Raw genomic sequence first — 20,221 nt, forward strand, 5'->3', positions numbered from 1 at the left:
GCTGGGCAGGCATCATTCTGTCCACCCCCGCCCCAGCCCGGCTTTCCCCCAGGGACTCGCAGCAGCTTCCGGCATCCCCTGCACCTCACCTCCGACGTCTCTGAGGGAGGGGGAAGGGTTCCAAACAGCGGACTTGTTAAATTTTCCCAAAACTTGGGCCTAGCAAAAAAAAAAAAAAACACATCTTGGAAACCTCGTCATTTTCCTCTCCTGCAGGCATCTCCCCGTTTGCAGCCACTCTGGTGGGCATCTCCCCGTCTTTACCAGTCACAACCCCCACGTGGCCACAGGGGCCAGCTGTTCCCACACACAGGAAAGGGGTCCCACAGACAACATGACATTTCTCCTCTTAGGAAACAAACCTACTTCTACTGCACATCTTTGAAAGACTCCCAAGAATGGGGAACACAATGACGGCAGACTCCCAAAGCTGGCCCTTTAAAGATTTAACTATATATGCATGTAAGCGCGTATGCATACAGCAAGGCAGAGAGAAGTCTCCCACCCATTGGTTCAGCCCCGACACGGACACACGCCAGGACTGGGCCAGCTCAGAGCTGGGACCTAGGGACCCAACCCAGGCCTCGCACGGGGATACTGAGCCATCACCACTGTCTTTCAGAATGCGCCTCAGCCAGAACTTAAACGCAGGGACTCCACTATGGGCTACAGGCATCCTAACTGCCAGGCCAAACACCTCCTGCCAGCTTTGCCTCTTGTTCATCTTTCCCTTTGTTCCTGTGAGGCTCAAGGCAACAACGTTGAGTCTAGCTCAACAGCTGTGGCCACTCTCACAGGCATGTACTGTTTATCAATGAGCTTTGGGGCGGGTATTGTGGGACAGTAGGTTAAGCTGCCATGCGGTATGCCAGCATCCCATATTGGAGCTATCTGCTTCCAACCCACCTTCCTGCTAACACGCATGGAAACAGGAGATGATGGTTCAAATGCTTAAATTCCCAGAAGACCCAGGGAGGATGTCACTAGCGGCTGGCTTCGGCCTGGCCGAGCCCCAGCTGCCATGGTTATTTGAGGGGGTAAATCAAGGGATCCAAGGCTTCTCTGTCTCTGTGTCACTCTGCCTTTCAAATGAATGGACGAATGCTGTTCACACCAACCCAGCAGCCTAAAAGCCAGTGGGTTTTCATGGGCTTGGGAGAAGGCGGGAACACAAAACCAGTTGAAGAGGAGACTTATTGGTACCATGATTTTTTTAAAAAGTGTAAAACTCTCCTATATTAAACTAGACACCTAGTGCTTTTTAATGCATGTTGTGAAAAAAACTATGACCCCAGACCTCAGAGATGGGCAGTCCTACCGACAGTGAGCAGTGGGCCGAGCCGAGAGGCAGACCTACTTGGTTCTGAGGACCAGCATGGCACTGTCCCGACGGTCCTGCCACAGGGCATGCAGGAAGGCAACAGCTGCACGTTGCAGGAGGGGCGGGCACCAGTATCGCCCCTGTGGCTGTGTGTCGATGAGCTCCAACACAGAGTGGAGACAGCTCCACTCGCCCAGGCTGAATTCCTGCAAGGGAGTAGGGCAGGCTTCAGTCCCACAGCAGCCACCACAACTGCACCTTCTGGGAGCCAACCCTGGCTCCATTCGAGGTGTACCTTGGAGCCGTCACTGCCGTCCTTCACCTCCAGGTTGAGGAACAGCTCGATGAGGCCTGGCTGGGTCTCCACCGCCACGGTGAGGAACTCCAGAATCATGACTTTGATGCGCATGTCCTCCAGCTTGCTGTGCAGGCGGATCAGGAAGGCATCACGAATGGCTGCTGCGTCGTTGCCCAAGCATGCGTACACTGACATTGGGGCCACCTGGGGGAGACCAGGACACACAGGCTTAGGGCTATTTCAGGAAACCTCAAAAAGCTGCAGCAGAAGGGCCCGGAGAGCCACAGGAAATGACAGGAAGACCCAGGAGTCAGGCTCTGGGCCAAACAGGACATCATCCCCGAGAGCAACCAATGGTGTCCATATTCATTAAAGACACAGCATCAATAGAAAAAGGCACTCAACCTCTCATGGTTAAATACAAGGTTAAAAAAAAAAAAAAAAGACAGAAAGAAATACCAGGTAAACCATGAGAAACTGTTTTGCCTACTGGCAATGTCAAAAAACTGTTGCTGTCACAGTGGCAAGGATATAAAATTTGGCATCAAGAACCTGACAGCTGTGATCCTTCCTGGAGGGCAATTTGCAGAACTCTAACAAGAACTAAACTGTCACTTATGTCTGTCCTTGAGCGGCTGTAAATAAAAGCTTACACGGTTCTAAGGTGTGCTGCAGCACTGCTTCTAATGAAAGCAAGCGGCCGGCACAGAGCAGGCCGTCTCCCTTCCACAGCAGCCACGCAAGCGTGTACACACACAGCACTGTGACAGCAGCAGGTCTCGAAACACTCCACGCCACGGACAGCCGTGCTTGTCAAGAGAAGTGCACACGGGCCCGGCGGCGTAGCCCAGCAGCTAAAGTCCTCGCCTTGAAAGCCCCGGGATCCCATATGGGCGCCGGTTCTAATCCCGGCAGCTCCACTTCCCATCCAGCTCCCTGCTTGTGGCCTGGGAGGGCAGTTGAGGACGGCCCAATGCTTTGGGACCCTGCACCCGTGTGGGAGACCTGGAAGAGGTTCCTGGTTCCCGGCTTCGGATTGGCGTGCACCGGCCCGTTGCGGCTCACTTGGGGAGTGAATCATCGGACGGAAGATCTTCCTCTCTGTCTCTCCTCCTCTGTATATCCGGCTATCCAATAATAATAAATCTTTAAAAAAAAAAAAAAAGAGGAGTGCACACACAAACTCCTTTACTGAATGCAAGCGTATACATAAAAAGAGCAACCTGGAGCTATGTGTGCAGGGGACCACAAGGTTCCTCAGTTTGCTGTGTTACATTAATCTACAACGTTCAACTAACCATAACAAGTGTGCATGCCACTGTAATCAAAACACACACGGGGGTGGTGTCCATGTTACTCCGAGTCAGCCTCTGGGGTAAGGTCGTGAAACGTGTAAAGCATGAAAACGCGCCCCCCGAAGGTCTTCCTGGTTCAATGGGACCCTACCGTGGCCAGACGCTTCAGGAGCTGAATGGCAAGTCGTGGCAACGCAGGGTCATGTTTGTGGTAGATGTACTTCGCCAGAACAGCAATGAGGTTGTTTCCGTGGGCACCTAAAGCAGCAGAGGATGCAGGTGAGGCTCAGGGCTGCCTGCTGCAGGCTCCTGAGGCAGTCCCTCCAAGAGGCTCACAAGGCTGCAGGTACTGGCCCTTGTGTACAGGGGCCACAGTGAACCCTGGCAGCCATCTTGTGCTTTTACCAGGAGCAAGGGCAGAGTCAGGATTTGGGAGTCAATAGTCAGATCCAATCCATTAACAGCAAAGATACACTTCAGAGAAAACAGGTACTTAAAATCTTCATTTTCATTTCTTTCTTTAAAAAACAAAACAAAAACAGGCCTGGTGCCGTGGCCTAGTGGCTGGAGTCCTCACTTTGAACACGCCAGAATCCCATATGGATGCCAGTTCTAATCCCGGCGGCTCCGCTTCCCATCCAGCTCCTTGCTTATGGCCTGGGAAGGCAGTCGAGAATGGCCCAAAGCCTTGAGACCCTGCATCCATGTGAGAGACATGGAAGAGACTCTGGGCTCCTGGCTTCGAATCGGCCTAGCTCCAGCCATTATGGCTGCTTGGCGAGTGAATCATCGGACGGAAGATTTTCCTCTCTGTCTCGCCTCCTCTCTGTATATCTGACTTTGAAATAAATAAATAAATCTTAAAAAAAAAAAATATTTCAAAGGCAAAGAGAGACAGCTGTTTCCACATCTCACAACAGCTGGAGCTGGGCCAGGTGGAGTCAGGGCCCAGGACTCGATCTGGACTCCCACAGGTGTCATCATCCCAATGACTTGGGCCACTCCTAGTTGCCTTTGAGAGCGGACATAGCTGGACTCAAACCCAGGGACTCTGATACAGAATATGGGTGTAGCTAGTAGCATCTGTATGGAATGCTTGTCCCCCAAACACACACTCTTAATCAAAATAAAACTTTCCCTGCCTTTGCTCCAGTGCCATTGTCATGGCCCCCTCCGCACCATGAGAGCTGAGTGGAAGAAGTGGGAGCGCAGCATGAAGCGCCACAGGAGGACAAGGGGACCCGGGACGACATCGCTCACTGTCCTGCATTGCCTGCCTATTCTGAGAACCCACCTGGCTGCCCCTCCTAGGGTGTCTCAGCACATGACATCCACACTGCACCCCCGTCGTGGCCTAGCAGCACATGTATATCAAGCCCTCTCTGCAGCTGTCTGGGCCAGAGGATCAAACCACAAACAAACAAGCACGGAAAAATTTCCCCAAGGAGGTCCTCAGGAAGTACTGTGGATGTTGAAACACACTGCCAGAGAGCTGTGCACACGGGCAGGCGTGGTGCTCGCTGAGACACAAGGACATACCGTGCTGCGTGAGCGCCTGCTCCAGGGGGGACACCACGTTGGAAGGAGGTTTCAGCCGAATGACGTTGTTGGTGACGGAGAAGGCCAGCTTCACAGTCTTGATGAGCAGCTGGCCCTGCCCCTGGCCCTCTGCCCCATCACTAGGTTGCCAAATGGAAACCAAAGCCAAGTCAGACAAAGGACCTCATTGGCAACATGGGAGTGCCTATGATTTAGATTCCAGTAACAACCCCAGACCGCGACAGCTTTGTTTGTCAGGGCCCCATGTGACCATGTCAGTGTAATCGACTCCCCCAGCTACGTGCAGCCTACACAGGAGAACTACCTTCCAGAAAGAACAGGGTCATCTTACAGAGCTACTATGGCAAGTTAAACTACACTGGAATTCTAAGAACATGCAGCCGCAGCAAAGGTGGAAGGGAGCCCACCTTCGGGGCTGAGCAGCCATCACCACGTCGATGGTGTCCACGCCGATGCCCATGATGTTGACAACTGTCTGCCCCGCTTCTGTGTAGGCCAAGCTGCAGATGCAAAGGGACTGCAGGCTGGGCGCGTGGCTGCAAGACAGAGGTGTGGTCAGCTACGGCGAGCTGCCAGGGCCACAGCCGCACAGCTGGCTGGCCTGGGAAGTGCACCCAGGACAGGGCTCCTGCACCTCAGCTCTCTCCAGGCAAGAGTTTCTGGGCCAAAGGTCATCCCAGAAAGCAACATAAATGCTCAACCACTAATGGACACACGTACTGAAACAAATTGGGATACATGGACACACGTACTGAAACAAATTGGGATACACCAAACCAGTAAAACAAGACCTATATGTAGTAGCCTAGAAACAGTCACAAAGCAGTCAAAATCAGTTGCCTTCAGGAAGGCATTCTGCACTGAATGATTGTGCCAACTGGGCGTAAAAGTCAGAGACAATGATGAACAATGTGTACACACGTCCAGGCTCATTCCCACTGTATTTGTTCCTATCTTTGCACAGTGAAAAATAACCAGACCAATGGGAAGCAAACCATAATCCTGTAATTACTGAGCTCTGGCCACTGCCAAGTGAGTCTTTAAGAAGAAATGGGACGGCTTCACCCTGCTGGAGCCTGCACCTGACCCTGGCGAACCCCGAGCATTAGCAACCGCCTCCTCATTACCTGCTGTGGAGCTCTGGCTCATGGCACAGGTTCAGGATCGCATGAATCAGCTCCAAGATCAGGCAACCTGAACTCAAAGAAAGCCCCAAGGAATGATGCGGCCCTCATCCCAGGAAAGGAAGCCAAAGCCCCAGGCCTCCCCTGGCCCGCACCTTACCGATCTGCTCCCTCACACCGTGAGAGTTGTAGCGCCACTTGTGGTAGCTGGGAAGCATCTCTTTCAGCACAAACATGACACAGGGCACGAGTCCTTGACTCTGGGTACTACCAAGCTGGCCCTGTAAGAAACCATGCTGTGAGATACTCTGTCATTCAACATAGATTTTACCCCTAAACACCGACGAGTCCAAAGGAAATCTGGGCAAACTATGACCAACAGTGAAAACAAGGACTGCCTTACATCACTGTGGCTCAAATTGTGGGTTCTGGAAAAAGCAACTAGAAAGAAACGCTGCGAAAGGGGACTACTGAAGACGGGCAGTGAAGAAGTCCCCACAGGACTGCTGGGACTGAAGGATGCCAGCTTGGCTGTCAGGACTGTCAGCTGTCCTAGCCTCAAGCCCAGCATGGGTACCAGCTCCCTAAACTCCTCCTCCCAACAGTACCTGCCAATGGCAGTTTGAGCTTAAAAATAGAGACTCCTTGTTTAAAGGCACTCTGTCTCCATCTTTGTCTCTTCTCTCTTTGTAAGCAGCACTGTTCTGCAAGCACAAAGTATTCTGGTGATCTTCACCTGACTCTCAGTCAGCAAGGTGGGGCCCCGATATCAATCCTATGTGAGAGACTCTGAGGTTATGCAGCTAGTAAGCTGCCTTGAAAATCCTGGCATTGAAGCTACACAATATTTTTCAAGCTAAGTTATGATACACGAATTAATTACATGAGCAGCTTATGTTCACAACTTAGAAAAAAAAATAAAACCACACACTAAGAACTGCATGGGAAATGTCAAAGGGGCTGGAACTGGGGTAGTGGTTGAAGCTACTGCTTTGACACTGGAATCCCATACGGGTGCCAGTTCCAGTCCCATCTACTCCACTTTTAATTCTAGGCCCTGCCAATGTGCCAGGGAAAGCAGAGAAGAGGCGCAAGTGCTAGGGCCACTGCCACCCATGAGGGGGACCCAGATGGAGTTCTGGGTTCCTGGCGTCAGCCTGAACACGCTCCAGGGTTGGGACGATTTGGGGAATGAACAGCAGATGGAAGATCAATCTTTAATTCTCTACCTTTCAACTAAATTCTTTTCTTTAAAAAAGTGCATATTAGGGCCCAACATGATAGTGCAGCAGTTAAAGTCCTCGCCTTGAATGCACCGGGATCCCATATGGGTGCCGGTTCTAATCCCGGCAGCTCCACTTCCCATCCAGCTCCCTGCTTGTGGCCTGGGAAAGCAGGTGAGGACGGCCCAAGGCCTTGGGACTCTGTATCCGCACAGGACACGGAAGAAGCTCCTGGTTCCTGGCTTTGGACTGGCTCAGCTCCAGCCGCTACGGCTGCTTGGGGAGTGAACCATCAGACAGAAGACTTTCCGCTCTGTCTGTATAACTGCCTTTCTAATAAAAACTTAAAAAAGAAAAAAGCGCATATTATAGAGGAAATGTGATTCAGACACTTGGCTTCTGAAGCATGTGTGCACACAGGGATCTAATATAGAATGGCTTTTAGTCAAACTATTTGCTTCACAATTACCACACTACCCATATGGTTCTTCAGTTGTACCTCGTAAGTTTCTGAGGACTGAATGAATTCAGCTAGGCAGGACTACAGAAGCCAGTGGCCCTTACCACATGGAAGCTGTTACTGTGACTTCCAGGCACACGAAAGCAGGAGCAGGGGCCAGGAAAAGCCTTCAGAATCTGTCCAGGCCGTACCTTGACAAGAGTGGTGACCAAGCGCAGAAAGGCCATCGTGACCCCGTACTCGCCCTGGGGCTGCTCGCTGTTCATCAGGAGGCTCCCGTACCCTCCGGCATCCATGCCCTCCGCACTGAGAGAGACCACAAGGCAGAGCAGAGAAGGATGGCTCAAGGCTAGGCGTCCAGAGAACAACCAGTAAAATCTGGGTGACTGATGGCCCAGTCAGCATGAAGTACATGCTTTCGTGATGTACAACCGCCAGAAGTTTCAAGTCCAAGAACCGGGCTCTGTGTCTCACGGCACGAGAGGACACGGTGAGAACACTGAGGGGAAATGGGGTCCCACGGACAGGGTACGTACAACTTGAGCCCGGCCGATGCCCTGGGCGCCGCCACAGCAGTTCCCTAGGCTGGAAAGAAAACTCGCACACACCTAAAGTGGCTTCAAGTGAAAAAGAAACGTCTCTCCCCTCAGGCTTTGACAAGGAAACCACCAGAGCTGCCCCAGGACAGCGGCTCTGGGCTGTGTCCTCTCTTCCCCTTCACCTTGTGCACACTCAGCACAGAAGAGATGGAAAGAAACTTCTCTGAAATGAAGTTACGCAGAGCTGGCTCACCTAATCATTTGACTCATGTTGGAGACAGGCTGGGCCACAAAAGGTAAAAAGCCTGTGTGACGAAGATCGGTCCAGACCTAGGAAGAGAGAGCACAGCGTCCTCACAGCTCCGGGCACACAGCACGGCCACGCGTGGCGGAAGGAGGGCCTACGGGCTCACCTTTGCTGGGTTCCGAGCCGCCAAGACAGTCAAACAATTGACACAAGAAGCAATGACATCCACAGGCGGAGAGATCACTGCTGTTAGCCTGGTTGGAGGGCAGGTCATCAACAAAACAAACAATGCCATCGGTTCCAAGCATCTTTCCATTCTTTCTTCCCGAGTCCCTCCTCCAACAGGGACATAAACCAGTAAAGAAGGGGTGGGCTCTGAGCCAAGTGACTTGTGATTGCATCACATGGCACAGGGCAGATACCAGCTCCAGTCCCACCTCCCACTCCCTGCCACCAATGGAGACCTGGGTTGCATTTCGGCGCCCAGTCCCTAGCTTCAGCCAGAGCATCTGGGCAGTAAATCTCCTCAGAAGCTCTCTGTCCCTGACATATACAGAGATAAAAACTAAACACGCAAGCCAACAGCTGTCATGCCAGAGCTTGCCAGCGGTGAGCACACTAGGACATGAGCCCAGCGACTGAGGGCAAGCACTGTGCTCTGCCGGGGGACTCACCGCTGTAGCAGCATGTAGATGCGGGACGTGATGGGCAGGAGGCAGTCCGCTATGGAGAGATCGGTGCTGATGACCCTGTGCACCAGATCAATGATGGGCTTGACCCGCTGGCAGTGCTGAAGCACATCTGGGGGAAAGACGGTCTAGGACTTAGGGCAAACTGCCCCTATCAGATTATGGTGTAAGCAAAGCCAGACAAACCCCAATCTTGTGGCTCCGAACTTCTGACATTCTTCCACTCGGCCCTCGTCCCTCCCGTGGCCATGCCTCCCACAGCAGACCGCACCTGCAGTGGACACAACATGCAGCAGCATCTCCATCTCACAGGTGAAGAGGGTCCAGCTGCTGTATGAATACTCCCAGCGTACCAGGTAAGCACGGTCATCCAGCATGACTTGGCCCACGGTGCCCTGAGGGATGCGAAGGTTGGTGGGACCACCTGAGTGGGGAAGAGAAACAGCTGCACCACCTGAGGCCAAGCAGAAAGAAACGCTTCTTCCTAGCACCAGACAGCCATGTTTAAACACACAGAGATCCACAGACCCTTTCTGAGGAGCTAAAGTTCCTACAGCTGATTCCACTGAAACACCTGGGGAAGCTGAGCACAGAGGGCGGCTCTCCATGGCAGTGACAGCCCCAAGAGGCCCATCCAGGGGGACAGCCGGACCAGCCAGCCAGTCATGCTGACAGGAGGAGCAAGAGTCAGGCTGTGGGCTGGCATCAGCACGGTGCCTTCAGCTACCACCTCAGATGCTGGCACCCTGTATCACTGCCTCTTCAAGTTTCACTTGCTCCACTCCTAACCCAGCTCTCTGCTAACGTGTCTGGGAAAGCAGCAGAGGATGGTTTCAGTGCTTGGGCCCCTGTTGCTCTGACTTTCCAATGAAAATAAATAAATCTTTAAAAAAAAAAAAAAGGTGGGCAGAGGGTGCTATGGTGTAGCGGGTAAAGCTGCCCCATGCAGGCCAGCCTCCCATACGGGTGCTGGTTCAAGTTTCCAGATGCTCCACTTCCTATCCAGCTTGTGCTGATGGGTCTGGGAGAGCAGCAGAGGATGGTCCCAGACCTTGCCCCACCCTGCACCCACCTTTGGAAGAAGCTCCTGGGTCCTAACGTCAGGCCATCGTGGTCACTTGGGGAGTGACCAGCAGATGAAAGGCCTCTCCTCTATCTCCCCTTTGTTTCACTCTGCCTTCCAAATAAACAAACCCTGACACATAACAAGCAAGCACGAGGTGGCCTTGTCACACACCTGGAACACACAGCGCAAGGTGGGAACCCATTCCTCACAGAAGGGAGATATCATGACCTTCTTCTAGAACTTCATCTGGCATAATCTGTTCTGAAAGTTTTTTTTTTTTTAAAGAATTGTTTATTTTATTACAAAGTCAGATATACAGAGAGGAGGAGAGACAGAGAGGAAGATCTTCCGTTCCATGATTTACTCCCCAAGTGAGCGCAACGGGCCGATGCGTGCCGATCCAATGCTGGGAACCAGGAACCTCTTCCGGGTCTCCCACGCGGGTGCAGGGTCCCAATGCATTGGGTCGTCCTCGACTGCTTTCCCAGGCCACAAGCAGGGAGCTGGATGGGAAGTGGAGCTGCCGGGATTAGAACCGGCGCCCATATGGGATCCCGGGGCATTCAAGGCGAGGACTTTAGCCGCTAGGCCATGCCGCCGGGCCCTGTTCTGAAAGTTTTTAATCACTTTTTTTAAAAAGATTTATCTGTTTTTATTGGAAAGGCAGATATACAGAGAGAAGGACACAGAAAGATATTCTGTCCTCTGGTTCCCTCCCCAAGCACCTGCAATGGCAGGAGCTGCGCCAATGCGAAGTTAGGAGTCAGGAGCCTCTTCCGGGTCTCCCATGTGGGTACAGGGTCCCAAGGCCTTGGGCCGTCCTCGACTGCTTTGCCGGGCCACAAGCAGGAAGCTGGAAGGGAAGTGGAGCTGATGGGACACGAATCAGCACTCACATGGGATCCTGGCGTGTGCAAGGTGAGGAATTTAGCCACCAGGATATTGTGCCAGGCCCCCTGATTCTGTTTTTCTGTGGTTGACTTGCTTGCCCATTTCTCAGGCTGCAGGGTGAGCACATCAGCACACGCACACTCGGGCACAGTGGTCACGGTTCAACACTGACTGGCCCATCTGCAGTGAATCTCCGTCCCTTTCGCCACGAGCTCCCTGCTGGTCCCATCCCGAACCCCAGACACCCATCAACTTCCTGTCTACGCCAAGCACTGCATGTGAGCAGTTTGGCATAGTGCATGTCTTTTCCTGACTAGCAGATTCACTTCACGTCTTACTGTAAATCATCTCACAATTTCTCAGGCTGAATAATATTCCATTGTACGTACATGCCACATTTTGCTTAATGATTAATCTGTCAATGGATATCCATTAAAAATTTTTTTAAAAATACTTATTTTTTTTTGAAAAGCAGATTTTCAGAAAAGAAAGGCAAGTCTTCTAACCACTGATTCATTCCCCAAATGGCTGCAAAAGCCAGAGCTGAGCTGAGCTGTAACCAGGAGCAGGAGTCTCCTGCACTGCAGGGAGCCAGATGAGAAGCAGAGCGGCTGGATTAGAACCGGCGCCCCTATGGCATGCCGGCACTACGAGGTGAATGATGAGTCTGTTGAGCCACTGTGCCAGCCATCCTTTTTAAAATTTAAACTGTATATATATCCTACTACCCAAAAATATCACACTGGGGAACTATCTGCCCATAAAAAAGGTACCAGTACATAACAGGGTCTGAAATCCAATGGGGTTTTTTTTTTTTTTTTTTTTTTTTTTTTTAAGATTTATTTGAAAAGCAAAGCCACAGAGTAAGGAGAGAGTGAGCAAGAAAGAGCTCTTTCATCCTCTGATCCTCAAGTGGCTGTAATGGCTGGAGCTGGGCTGGTCCAAAGCCAGGAGTTTCTTCCAGGTCTCCGATATTGAGTACAGGGGACCAAGGGCTTTGTACCATCCTTGCTACCTTCTCAGGCTATTGGCAAGAAAGTGGGTCAGAAATAAAGCCTTTGACAACCCAGTGTCCACATGGGATGCTGGGCCACAGGTGTAGGCTTATTCTGCAACAGACCCAGATAATATGGTATTATCTATGGTGGCAAAAACCCTGCTGCTTTAAAGTTCTTTAGGGGATAATGCCAATTCAGGTCCCAGCTTCCCCAGTCCCGATGTAGTTCCCTGCTAATGCACCTGACCTTGGAGGAGGCCTTTCCAATTTAAACAAAGAAGGAAAGAAATAGTAAAGAAATAGGAGAAAGGACATATACCAAATTCTCAATATTAACTGAAGAAGACAAGATTAAAGAAAGTCCAAGTTTTAGAAACATATTTCTAGGTCAATTACCTTGTTGCAACAAACAGTGTAGTGATATTTTCAAAAGTAAAGAAGAAAATCTCACTCATCAGTCAGCACACAGAGCAGAGGAAGGAGCAGCAGTGATGAGGCTCCCACCAGGGAACCTTTCTCTTACCCAGGGGATAAAGGAGTTTGGGCGTCTGCCGCCGCCAAAGCGTGCCGTCTTCATGCGAGAGGACATCGTGGGGTTTGTGCTTATACAGTTCATTGTAGAAGGACATCTTGTCCAAGAAACTGTACACCTGCCACGGTGCAGAAACACACAGTCAGACCCTGGGCATGGACACAGAGACAAAGGCCAGGTGCTGCTGGCTAGAGCATGTTTCTCTGGGGAAGCCATCCGGACGGTGGGCCTGCCCCTGGGAGCAGCTGTCTCCTGTCCACTGCACAGCCTTCACACGCCCAATGACACACGCCACACATCATTTAGCGACCACCCCTCAGTCTTCCATCTGCTGTGTGCTTCCAGCTGTAGATATACCACACGCACTTGGCACAACAGGGAAGATGCTTCTGGGATAGCCACATCCTACATTACACAGCATGAAAGTTGTTATCCATTTCTGCTTTTAATTTCTTTTAAGATCTATTTTATTTTCATTTTGAAAGGCAGCATTACAGAGGAGAGATAAAGAAATTTCCCTCCAACTGTTTAATCCCCAGATGGTCACAACAGCCACAGCTGAGCCAATTCAGAGCTAGAAGCTAGGAGCTTCTTCCAGGCATTTCCCAGGCAAAGCCTCAGGGCTTTGGGTCAGCCTCGCTGCTTTTTTAGGTCATCTTCAAGGAGCTGGATCAAAAGTGGAGCAGCCGGGACATAAACTGGTGTGTCCACTTGGGATGTCAATGTCGCAGGTGCAGGGTTATCCTATTACACCACCACACTGTAGGCCCTGGTCTCCCAAGGGTTAACTCCACAGCTTAGCTTGTTTCTAAAGGGTAACAGGATGGGCAATCTTGGCCTAATGCATTTTAGCCCCTGGCTTGACTGCAAGTTACTCTTCCCGGCTTCCTCTTTGTTAAGATGCCCCCAGGGGAGCTGAGGAGTTGATTGAGCATTGGGATAATACTGGGAGGGACTAGGCAGACTATAAAAGATGCAGGCTGACCCCAAATAAACGGCATTCTGTTTACAAGAGTGACCCACTGCGTGTTGTCTTGTGTGTTGTCTTTTTGTAACCCTAAGTCCCTCGGCTCCGCTCAGGTTACACGGTGACACGGGCGTTGCCGACACCACACCAGTCCTTCTGTTTCTAATTCTAACTCCCTGCTAATGCAAAACCCTACAGGCAACAGTAAACAGCCCAAGCACTTTGGTCCCTGACGCCAACATGGTGTGAGTGTCAGACCTAGATTGAGGTCCAGGCTCCTGGCTTTGACTTGTCCAAACCCTGCTACATATTAGATATTTGGAAATGACCTAGTGAATTGATTTTCCTCTGCCTCTTATATCTTTGCCTTTCAAAAAAAAAAAAGGAACCAAGGCACTACATTTTTACATTTTAACATCCCTCATTCAGGTTCAGACTAACTCTTGCATTAACAAAACTTCAACCCGGAAGGTAAAATGGAGTCCTAATGAACGCTCCCCAGTACCTCTCTGTTCCCTTTAAGGCACCCGCCCGCACAGCTTACCTTTTTGGCAGTGGACTTTCCAGACACGAGGGCTCGGAGTAACTGCAGGAGCGGGGAGAGGAGGTGAGGAAACATTCCACACACGCTGTCCAGGATGATGCCGAGGCCAGAGGTGGGTTCCTGCGGAGGGAGGAAAGTCGCTGTGGGTCCTGCCGTCCAGCAGTCACTACTCCCTCAGGAACACAGTCCCCTTTCCTATCCACTGGAAAAGGACATTAGACAACTGCTTGTCAGGGTCCCCACTCACTGTCTAAGAAGATAGCACTGCTGGGGTGGACAAGTGCCACCAGCACACTCATCTCCTATACCAATGTGGTTACATTCCCAGCTCTACTTCCAACCCAGCTTCCTGTCAGGCAGCCAGGGACGGCTCAGGTCCTGAGGGATTCACACATAAGCCCAGGCGCAGAGCTTCTGAAGGACCCAGGCCAGGCTATTGGGGCATGTGAGGAGGGAGCCAACAGCACACACCTGTCTGCCTTTCAATTAAAATGAAAATGGAGGGACAACACAATGTCCCACTGAATGACGTCTATACTAAAATCAACATGCACTCAACATACCTGCACACAGGCACCCCACACTAGCAGGTCCCCTATGTACACACAGCCACTCCTCAGGAAAAAGAGAGCAAGACACACAGGAGCACAGGAGTGCAGTGCCGCCGAGCACAGGGAGAATCAGACCTGCTCGCCAGCCAGACCTCAAGGCTGTGGTCACTGCTAGGACCAGGGCCTGGTGAGAATCACTCCTCTCCCAAGCCGAGTCCTCACTCACACATTAGAATACTCTGAGGACTGGTAACATAGCTACAATCCTTTAGGAATTTTCTTTTTAAGATTTATGTATGGGCCCGGTGGTGTGGCCTAGCGGCTAAAGTCCTTGCCTTGAAAGTGCCGGGATCCCATATGGACGCCAGTTGTAATCCCGGCAGGCCCCGCTTCCCATCCAGCTCCCTGCTTATGGACTGGGAAGGCAGTCGAGGACGGCCCAGGGTCTTGGGACACTGCACTTGCATGGGAGACCCGGAGGAGGCTTCTGGCTCCTGGCTTCAGATTGGGGCAGCACCAGCTGTTGTGGTCACTTGGGGAGTGAATCATGGAACGGAAGATCTTCCTCTCTGTGTATCTGACTTTCCAATAAAAATAAAATAAATCTTAAAAAAAATTTATGTATTGCCCGGCACGGTAGCCTAGCGGCTAAAGTCCTCTCCCTGTACACGCCAGGATCCCATATGGGTGCCGGTTCTAATCCTGGCAGCCCCACTTCCCCTCCAGCTTCCTGCTTGTGGCCCGAGAAAGCAGTAGAGGCTGGCCCAAAGTCTTGGGACCCTGTACTCGCATGGAGACCTGGAAGAGGCTCCTGGCTTCTGATTGGCTCAGCTCTGGCCATTATCGCCATTTGGGGAATAAACCAGCGGATTTGTTCCTGTCTCTCGTTCTCAGTAAATCTAATCTGCCTTTCTTCTTTAAAAAGAAGAAAACAAAAGTGGTGGAAACAACAACTGGTTAACTGGTTAATGACGTGGGCTGGAGACTGATGTCAGGTGGAAATGGCTCCCGGCTGGGTGGCCCTGGCTGAGCGAGCCACAGCTCCTGGCCTCACCTCTCACCACAGATTTTCTTGAAGCTCCACGGGGAAGACACAGAGTGTAGCACATAGTAAGTGACAAAAGCGCTGGCCCCAGGGGAGTCACAGCACACCCCACCACACTTACTGTTCCCCAGAAGAGTTCTGGAAGAGAAGGGTCTGCCAAGACTTCACAGGCTGTGTCGATCACATCCTGTTGGAGAAGGGGAGAGAAGAGTTCACTTTCCCTGGCTACATCAGTCTACTTTCTTGTTCAAATAAAACCACCAATAAACACCTTGATATGGTATGAGAAAGAATTCTGAATTTATAGGGTTCACACTTAATCAATCTAGAATATACGCACTGTTGGTTAAATGACCACGTCAAACCCACCTCTTAGAACTTCAAATTTTGTCTATAAATGAGGACAATAAAAGCAGGTAATATTCTGCTTTAGCGTGTGAGAGTGAGACATCAATTCAAAATGCTACACAGCAGGGACAACCTCATGGTGTGGTGCCGGGGTCCGTGTGGTGGATGTGGAACACAGGAAGGTGTGAAGAGCATTGTTCCATTGCAGCAGGGCAGCAAGGAACTTCCCGCTGAGGCAGGGCTCCGGCCGGATGTCGCTTTGACCACCTGAATGCAGCCCGCTTCCCATTGCTGGACACCGGACTTCCCCACTGAGTCTCCAGTAATCTATCTAGGCACTGTCTGCCCCTGCGGAGTTAACGTGTCGTATCTGAGTGAGCTTGAAAGTTGATGTTGCTGATATTCGCTTTTAGCAAAAAGGTTTTTACCAATTGCTGTCACAGCTGCCTTCACTGGCAATATACTGACCAGGGTGTTAACTCCCCCTTTGATCCTATGCTAACCAGAGGCACAGCAGTTACCTTTGCTCAGAATCCTCTTCCCCTATTGACCATATGCTAATCAAGGATGCTAACCCTCCAATGTAGAGAAAACCCTTTCTTTCCCTCCTTCCTTGATCTTCAGGTCCTGCCTCCTGGACACATTTCTCTCCTTAGCTGATTCTAGAGATACCTGCTGATACTTTGCCTGCCCTAAGTGAAACATACGGCAGAATTAGCCATAGTAACACCCACTTGACCATGACATAAAAAGTCTGAGCCAGAGTGACTGATTCTGTATAAATAAAGCAGACAGCTTTATTGCATCATCCACTATCATCAAGGAATCCTGGTGGTCTGTCTCCTTCCTTATTCTCTCTTTGCGCCAACTCCACGCACCCTTTGCGAGTTCCGAACCTCGGCGGAGCTGGACTCCGGCAGTGTGGTTGAGTTAACTCTGCTGTGATTCATCCAGGCCCAGCCCCAGCTGCTGCAGCCATCTCTGGAGTGAACCAGTGGATGTAAGGTACCCTCTCTCTAACTCAAATAAATAAAGCTTTGGGCCTGGAGCTGTGGCCTGGTGGCTAAAGTCCTCGCCTTGAACATGCCCCAGGATTCCATATGGGCGCTGACTCTAATCTCGGCACCTCCACTTCCCATCCAGCTCTCTGCTTGTGGACTGTAAGGGCGGTCAAGGACGGCCCAAAGCCTTGGGATCCTGCACCCGTGTGGGAGACCTGGAGGAGGTCCCAGCTCCTGGCTTCGGATCAGCACAGCACCAGCTGTTGTGGTCACTTAGGGAGTGAATCATCGGACAGATGATCTTCCTCTCTGTCTCTCCTCCTCTCTGTATATATCTGACTTTGCAATAAAAGTAAAATAAAATAAAATAAAATAAAATAAAATAAAATAAAATAAATAAATAAGGCTTTAAAAAAAATAAAATAAATGCTATGTAGATCAGGGTAATCCCCTAGTCACCCAGTGGCTAAGACACCCAAAACCTGCATAGGAGTCCCAGGGCTTAACCTGCCCAGTCTCCTGGTTCCTGCTAATGCAGACTCACGGGGTCCCTGGTGATGGCCCGGGGGCGAGCTCTGGTTATCACTCCGGAGATTTGGCTTCCCCAGTTCCTGGTTCAGGACGCTAACCAGACCACTGCAGGCACCTGCGGGTAAACTAGCAGACAGGAACTGTCTGCCTATCCCTGCCTCTGTCTCTCAAAGCAACACATTAAAAAAAAAATTCAAAGCTATGTAAGTCAAAGGCATTACTAGATTTTTCTCAGCAATAATGGGGAAGCTTTCTTCTGCCAAGAGCCACTTGGATACAATAATATTCTTTGTGGGCCACTTAGAATTATCATCAATTAGGGGTTGGCATTCTAGAGGAGCAGGTTCAGCTGCCACCTGTACACCACATGGACAACCTTTCAACCCCGGCTGCTCCACTTCGGCCCTCACTCCCTGATGATGCACCCAGGAGAGCCATGGAGCAGAGGCCACTGCTCTCACACGGGAGACCCAGGGGAATCTCCTGGCCAGGCCAGGCCAGGCTGTAGCAGCCATCGGCAGCTCCCAATTTTGAACAGCTCAGCTCTGAGCATTGTGGCCATTTGGGCAGTGAATCAGTGGATGAAAGATCTCTGTCTCACACTCCAGAACTCTTTCAAGTAAAAACAAATCTTTTGAAAAAAAAAAAAAAAAAGGAGCTGAATTAAAACATGGCTACTATGCTTCAATCTGTGAGTTCACAATCAAAGGAAAGACACTGAAAAAGTAAATGGGGGTAAACATCTTTTCTATAGACATGTTCCCATGGGCCTGGCAAAGTAGCCTACTAGCTAAAGTCTTCACCTTGCATGCACTGGGATCCCATATTTGCACTGGTTCATATCCCAGCTGCTCCATTTCCCATTCAGCTCCCTGTCTGTGGCCTGGGGAAGCAGTCAAGAACGTCCCAAAGCCTTGGGACACTGCACCCGCATGAGAGACCCAGAAGCAGCTCCTGGCTTCAAAACAGCTCAGCTCTGGCTGTTGAGGCCACTTGGGGAGTGAACAAGTGGATAGAGGATCTCTCTCTCTGTCTCTTCTGTCTATAAATCTGACTTTCCAACAAAAAGAAATAAATCTTTAAAAGGAGAGAAAGAAATGTTCCTATGAGCAGACAAAACACAAAAGACAGAATTCAAACAGTGGTATTCTTGAGCCTAGGAATTAATAAACTTAGACAATGATTTTTAATGGCTGCTAACATGACGAATGTCATACACCAGTCTCAGTAATGTCTTATTTTTACAAACTGTTACAGAGGGGCCAGGTATGACACCCCCCTGAGATGCAGGGACCCCACTGAGCCCCAGCTATTGCGGAAGTGTATTTATTAGCTCTCATAACACAACAGATGTACTGTAAATGAAGCACAAGCCTGCCAACAGCAGATACACTGTGATCCCACTTGGAGCAAATTATATTTATGAGTGTGCATTTCCTGGTTTTTCCAAATGAATACGTATCACATATATAACACCATGGAAATGAACAGCAATACCCAAATACACAGGCGCAGGGAGCTCCTATAGGGAGCTCCTGCAGCCAGCCTCAGGAGAGCCGGGCACTGACCTGCTGATGGCCCAGGGTGTGCAACTCCAGCGAAGTCAGGACGAAGGACAGGAGCCCGTAGACACACATGCATGCGGTGCTGGTGGTGCACTGTAAGAGCAGAGGAGGCAGCAAGTCCCTCTCCACCCACAGCACCTCCCAGCACATCCCATCACACAGGCACCAGGCTCATCCACAGGTGGCAGAGCAGCTGGAGCTTTCCAGCGATCCTCACTGACTCACAGGATCAGAACCCAGATGGATAAGAAAAGAAAGAACCACAGACATTACAACACACAACGGTAAAACCAAAAGTACTTCCAAAGGATCCAAGCGAATGTGGTCAAGAGAAGCATAACCAGCAGACATCGGTGCTGAGCAGCGCGCTCTGGGCTGCCTCCCGACACCCTTGGTCCAACACGTACACCGGCCCAGCCACCCCATCTGTGCAGTGTGGGCAGTCCTATGTCCACCATCACAGCACAGATAAAGTGCCCATTCCTCAGAGTTGGCCCATCGCTCCCACCCAGGCCCTAGCAGGCACAGTTATGTTCTGTGGAAGTCACCTGCGACACCAGCATCATTGCTATTGTACTAATGTCCACGGTTCTGTCTGCCCCTTCTCATCCTCAACCTCCAAGAGCTGTAGACTCACATTATTTCCCCCACTGGCAAGCGAGCGGAGCAGTCGGGTCAAGTACTGGAACACATTCTGTTGGATGGCAGTGCCTCCCAGCTTGCGCACCACAGCACTGCATTCTTCTGGCTTCAGGGTGTGACGGAGCAGAGCCCAGGCCAAAAGCACTGGGGCATGATGGGGAATGTCCCCAAAGGTCAACATCAAATGGTCCATGTCCTAACAAAAGGAGAAAACACATTGGTGTCTCTCAACAAGAAGGGTTCAGATTGCTAAAGCAGGGACAGGTACCTGGTGTGGCATTTGGGACACTGGCAGGGGTGCCAGCCTCACACAGTAATGGGTTTGAGTACAGGTCCTAACTCCCCATTATGGCTTCCCATCAATGCATGCCAACGCAGGTCATCAACGGCTCAACTGCTGGAGTCCCTGACACCCAAACAGATTCAGTTCCTGGACCCATTGTGCATCTGGCCCAGCCCCCGCTTTCATAGCATTTGTGGAACTTCTAGATGGAAGATGTCCATTTCTCTGCCTCTCAAATCAAGAAAATAAGTAAAAATTTTTAGAATCCCTCAACAGGATTCTCTATCCATCACTCACAAGGCCTTGCTCTCGGACTGTGCTAGCTCCCTCCTCACACACCTGCAGCCACGTCACCAATAAACCCCGCTAGACTCTTCCCTTTACCATCATAAATACATATTCAAAAGGAGACAGTAGAAATTTTGCCCTGCTCCTTCCTGAATTTTCTGACTTGCCCTCCTTTTCTTCCTGATCACCCCATCTCGATGCATTTCCCCTTTAC

At 50.8% G+C, this 20,221-nt stretch overlaps 1 protein-coding gene across 1 annotated transcript in view; it reads right to left on the bottom strand.

The window, feature by feature from the left end:
- The window catches only part of NUP188 (nucleoporin 188), a 44,357-nt gene that overhangs the window by 7,968 nt on the left and 16,168 nt on the right, over positions 1-20,221 (bottom strand). The window contains exons 11-28 of the mRNA XM_058672961.1: positions 19,432-19,632; positions 18,798-18,887; positions 15,471-15,536; positions 13,754-13,873; positions 12,234-12,360; positions 9,028-9,180; positions 8,742-8,868; positions 8,234-8,321; positions 8,074-8,150; positions 7,473-7,587; positions 5,759-5,879; positions 5,602-5,668; positions 4,882-5,010; positions 4,454-4,593; positions 3,066-3,172; positions 1,617-1,823; positions 1,358-1,527; positions 90-159 (exon numbers count right to left, since the gene is read on the bottom strand). Of these exons, the coding sequence (XP_058528944.1) occupies positions 90-159; positions 1,358-1,527; positions 1,617-1,823; positions 3,066-3,172; positions 4,454-4,593; positions 4,882-5,010; positions 5,602-5,668; positions 5,759-5,879; positions 7,473-7,587; positions 8,074-8,150; positions 8,234-8,321; positions 8,742-8,868; positions 9,028-9,180; positions 12,234-12,360; positions 13,754-13,873; positions 15,471-15,536; positions 18,798-18,887; positions 19,432-19,632 (2,175 nt within the window). The remainder of the gene's footprint in view (positions 1-89; positions 160-1,357; positions 1,528-1,616; positions 1,824-3,065; positions 3,173-4,453; positions 4,594-4,881; positions 5,011-5,601; positions 5,669-5,758; positions 5,880-7,472; positions 7,588-8,073; positions 8,151-8,233; positions 8,322-8,741; positions 8,869-9,027; positions 9,181-12,233; positions 12,361-13,753; positions 13,874-15,470; positions 15,537-18,797; positions 18,888-19,431; positions 19,633-20,221) is intronic.

The sequence above is a fragment of the Ochotona princeps genome, chromosome 14, assembly GCF_030435755.1.
Source record: "Ochotona princeps isolate mOchPri1 chromosome 14, mOchPri1.hap1, whole genome shotgun sequence".
Lineage (NCBI taxonomy): Eukaryota > Metazoa > Chordata > Mammalia > Lagomorpha > Ochotonidae > Ochotona > Ochotona princeps.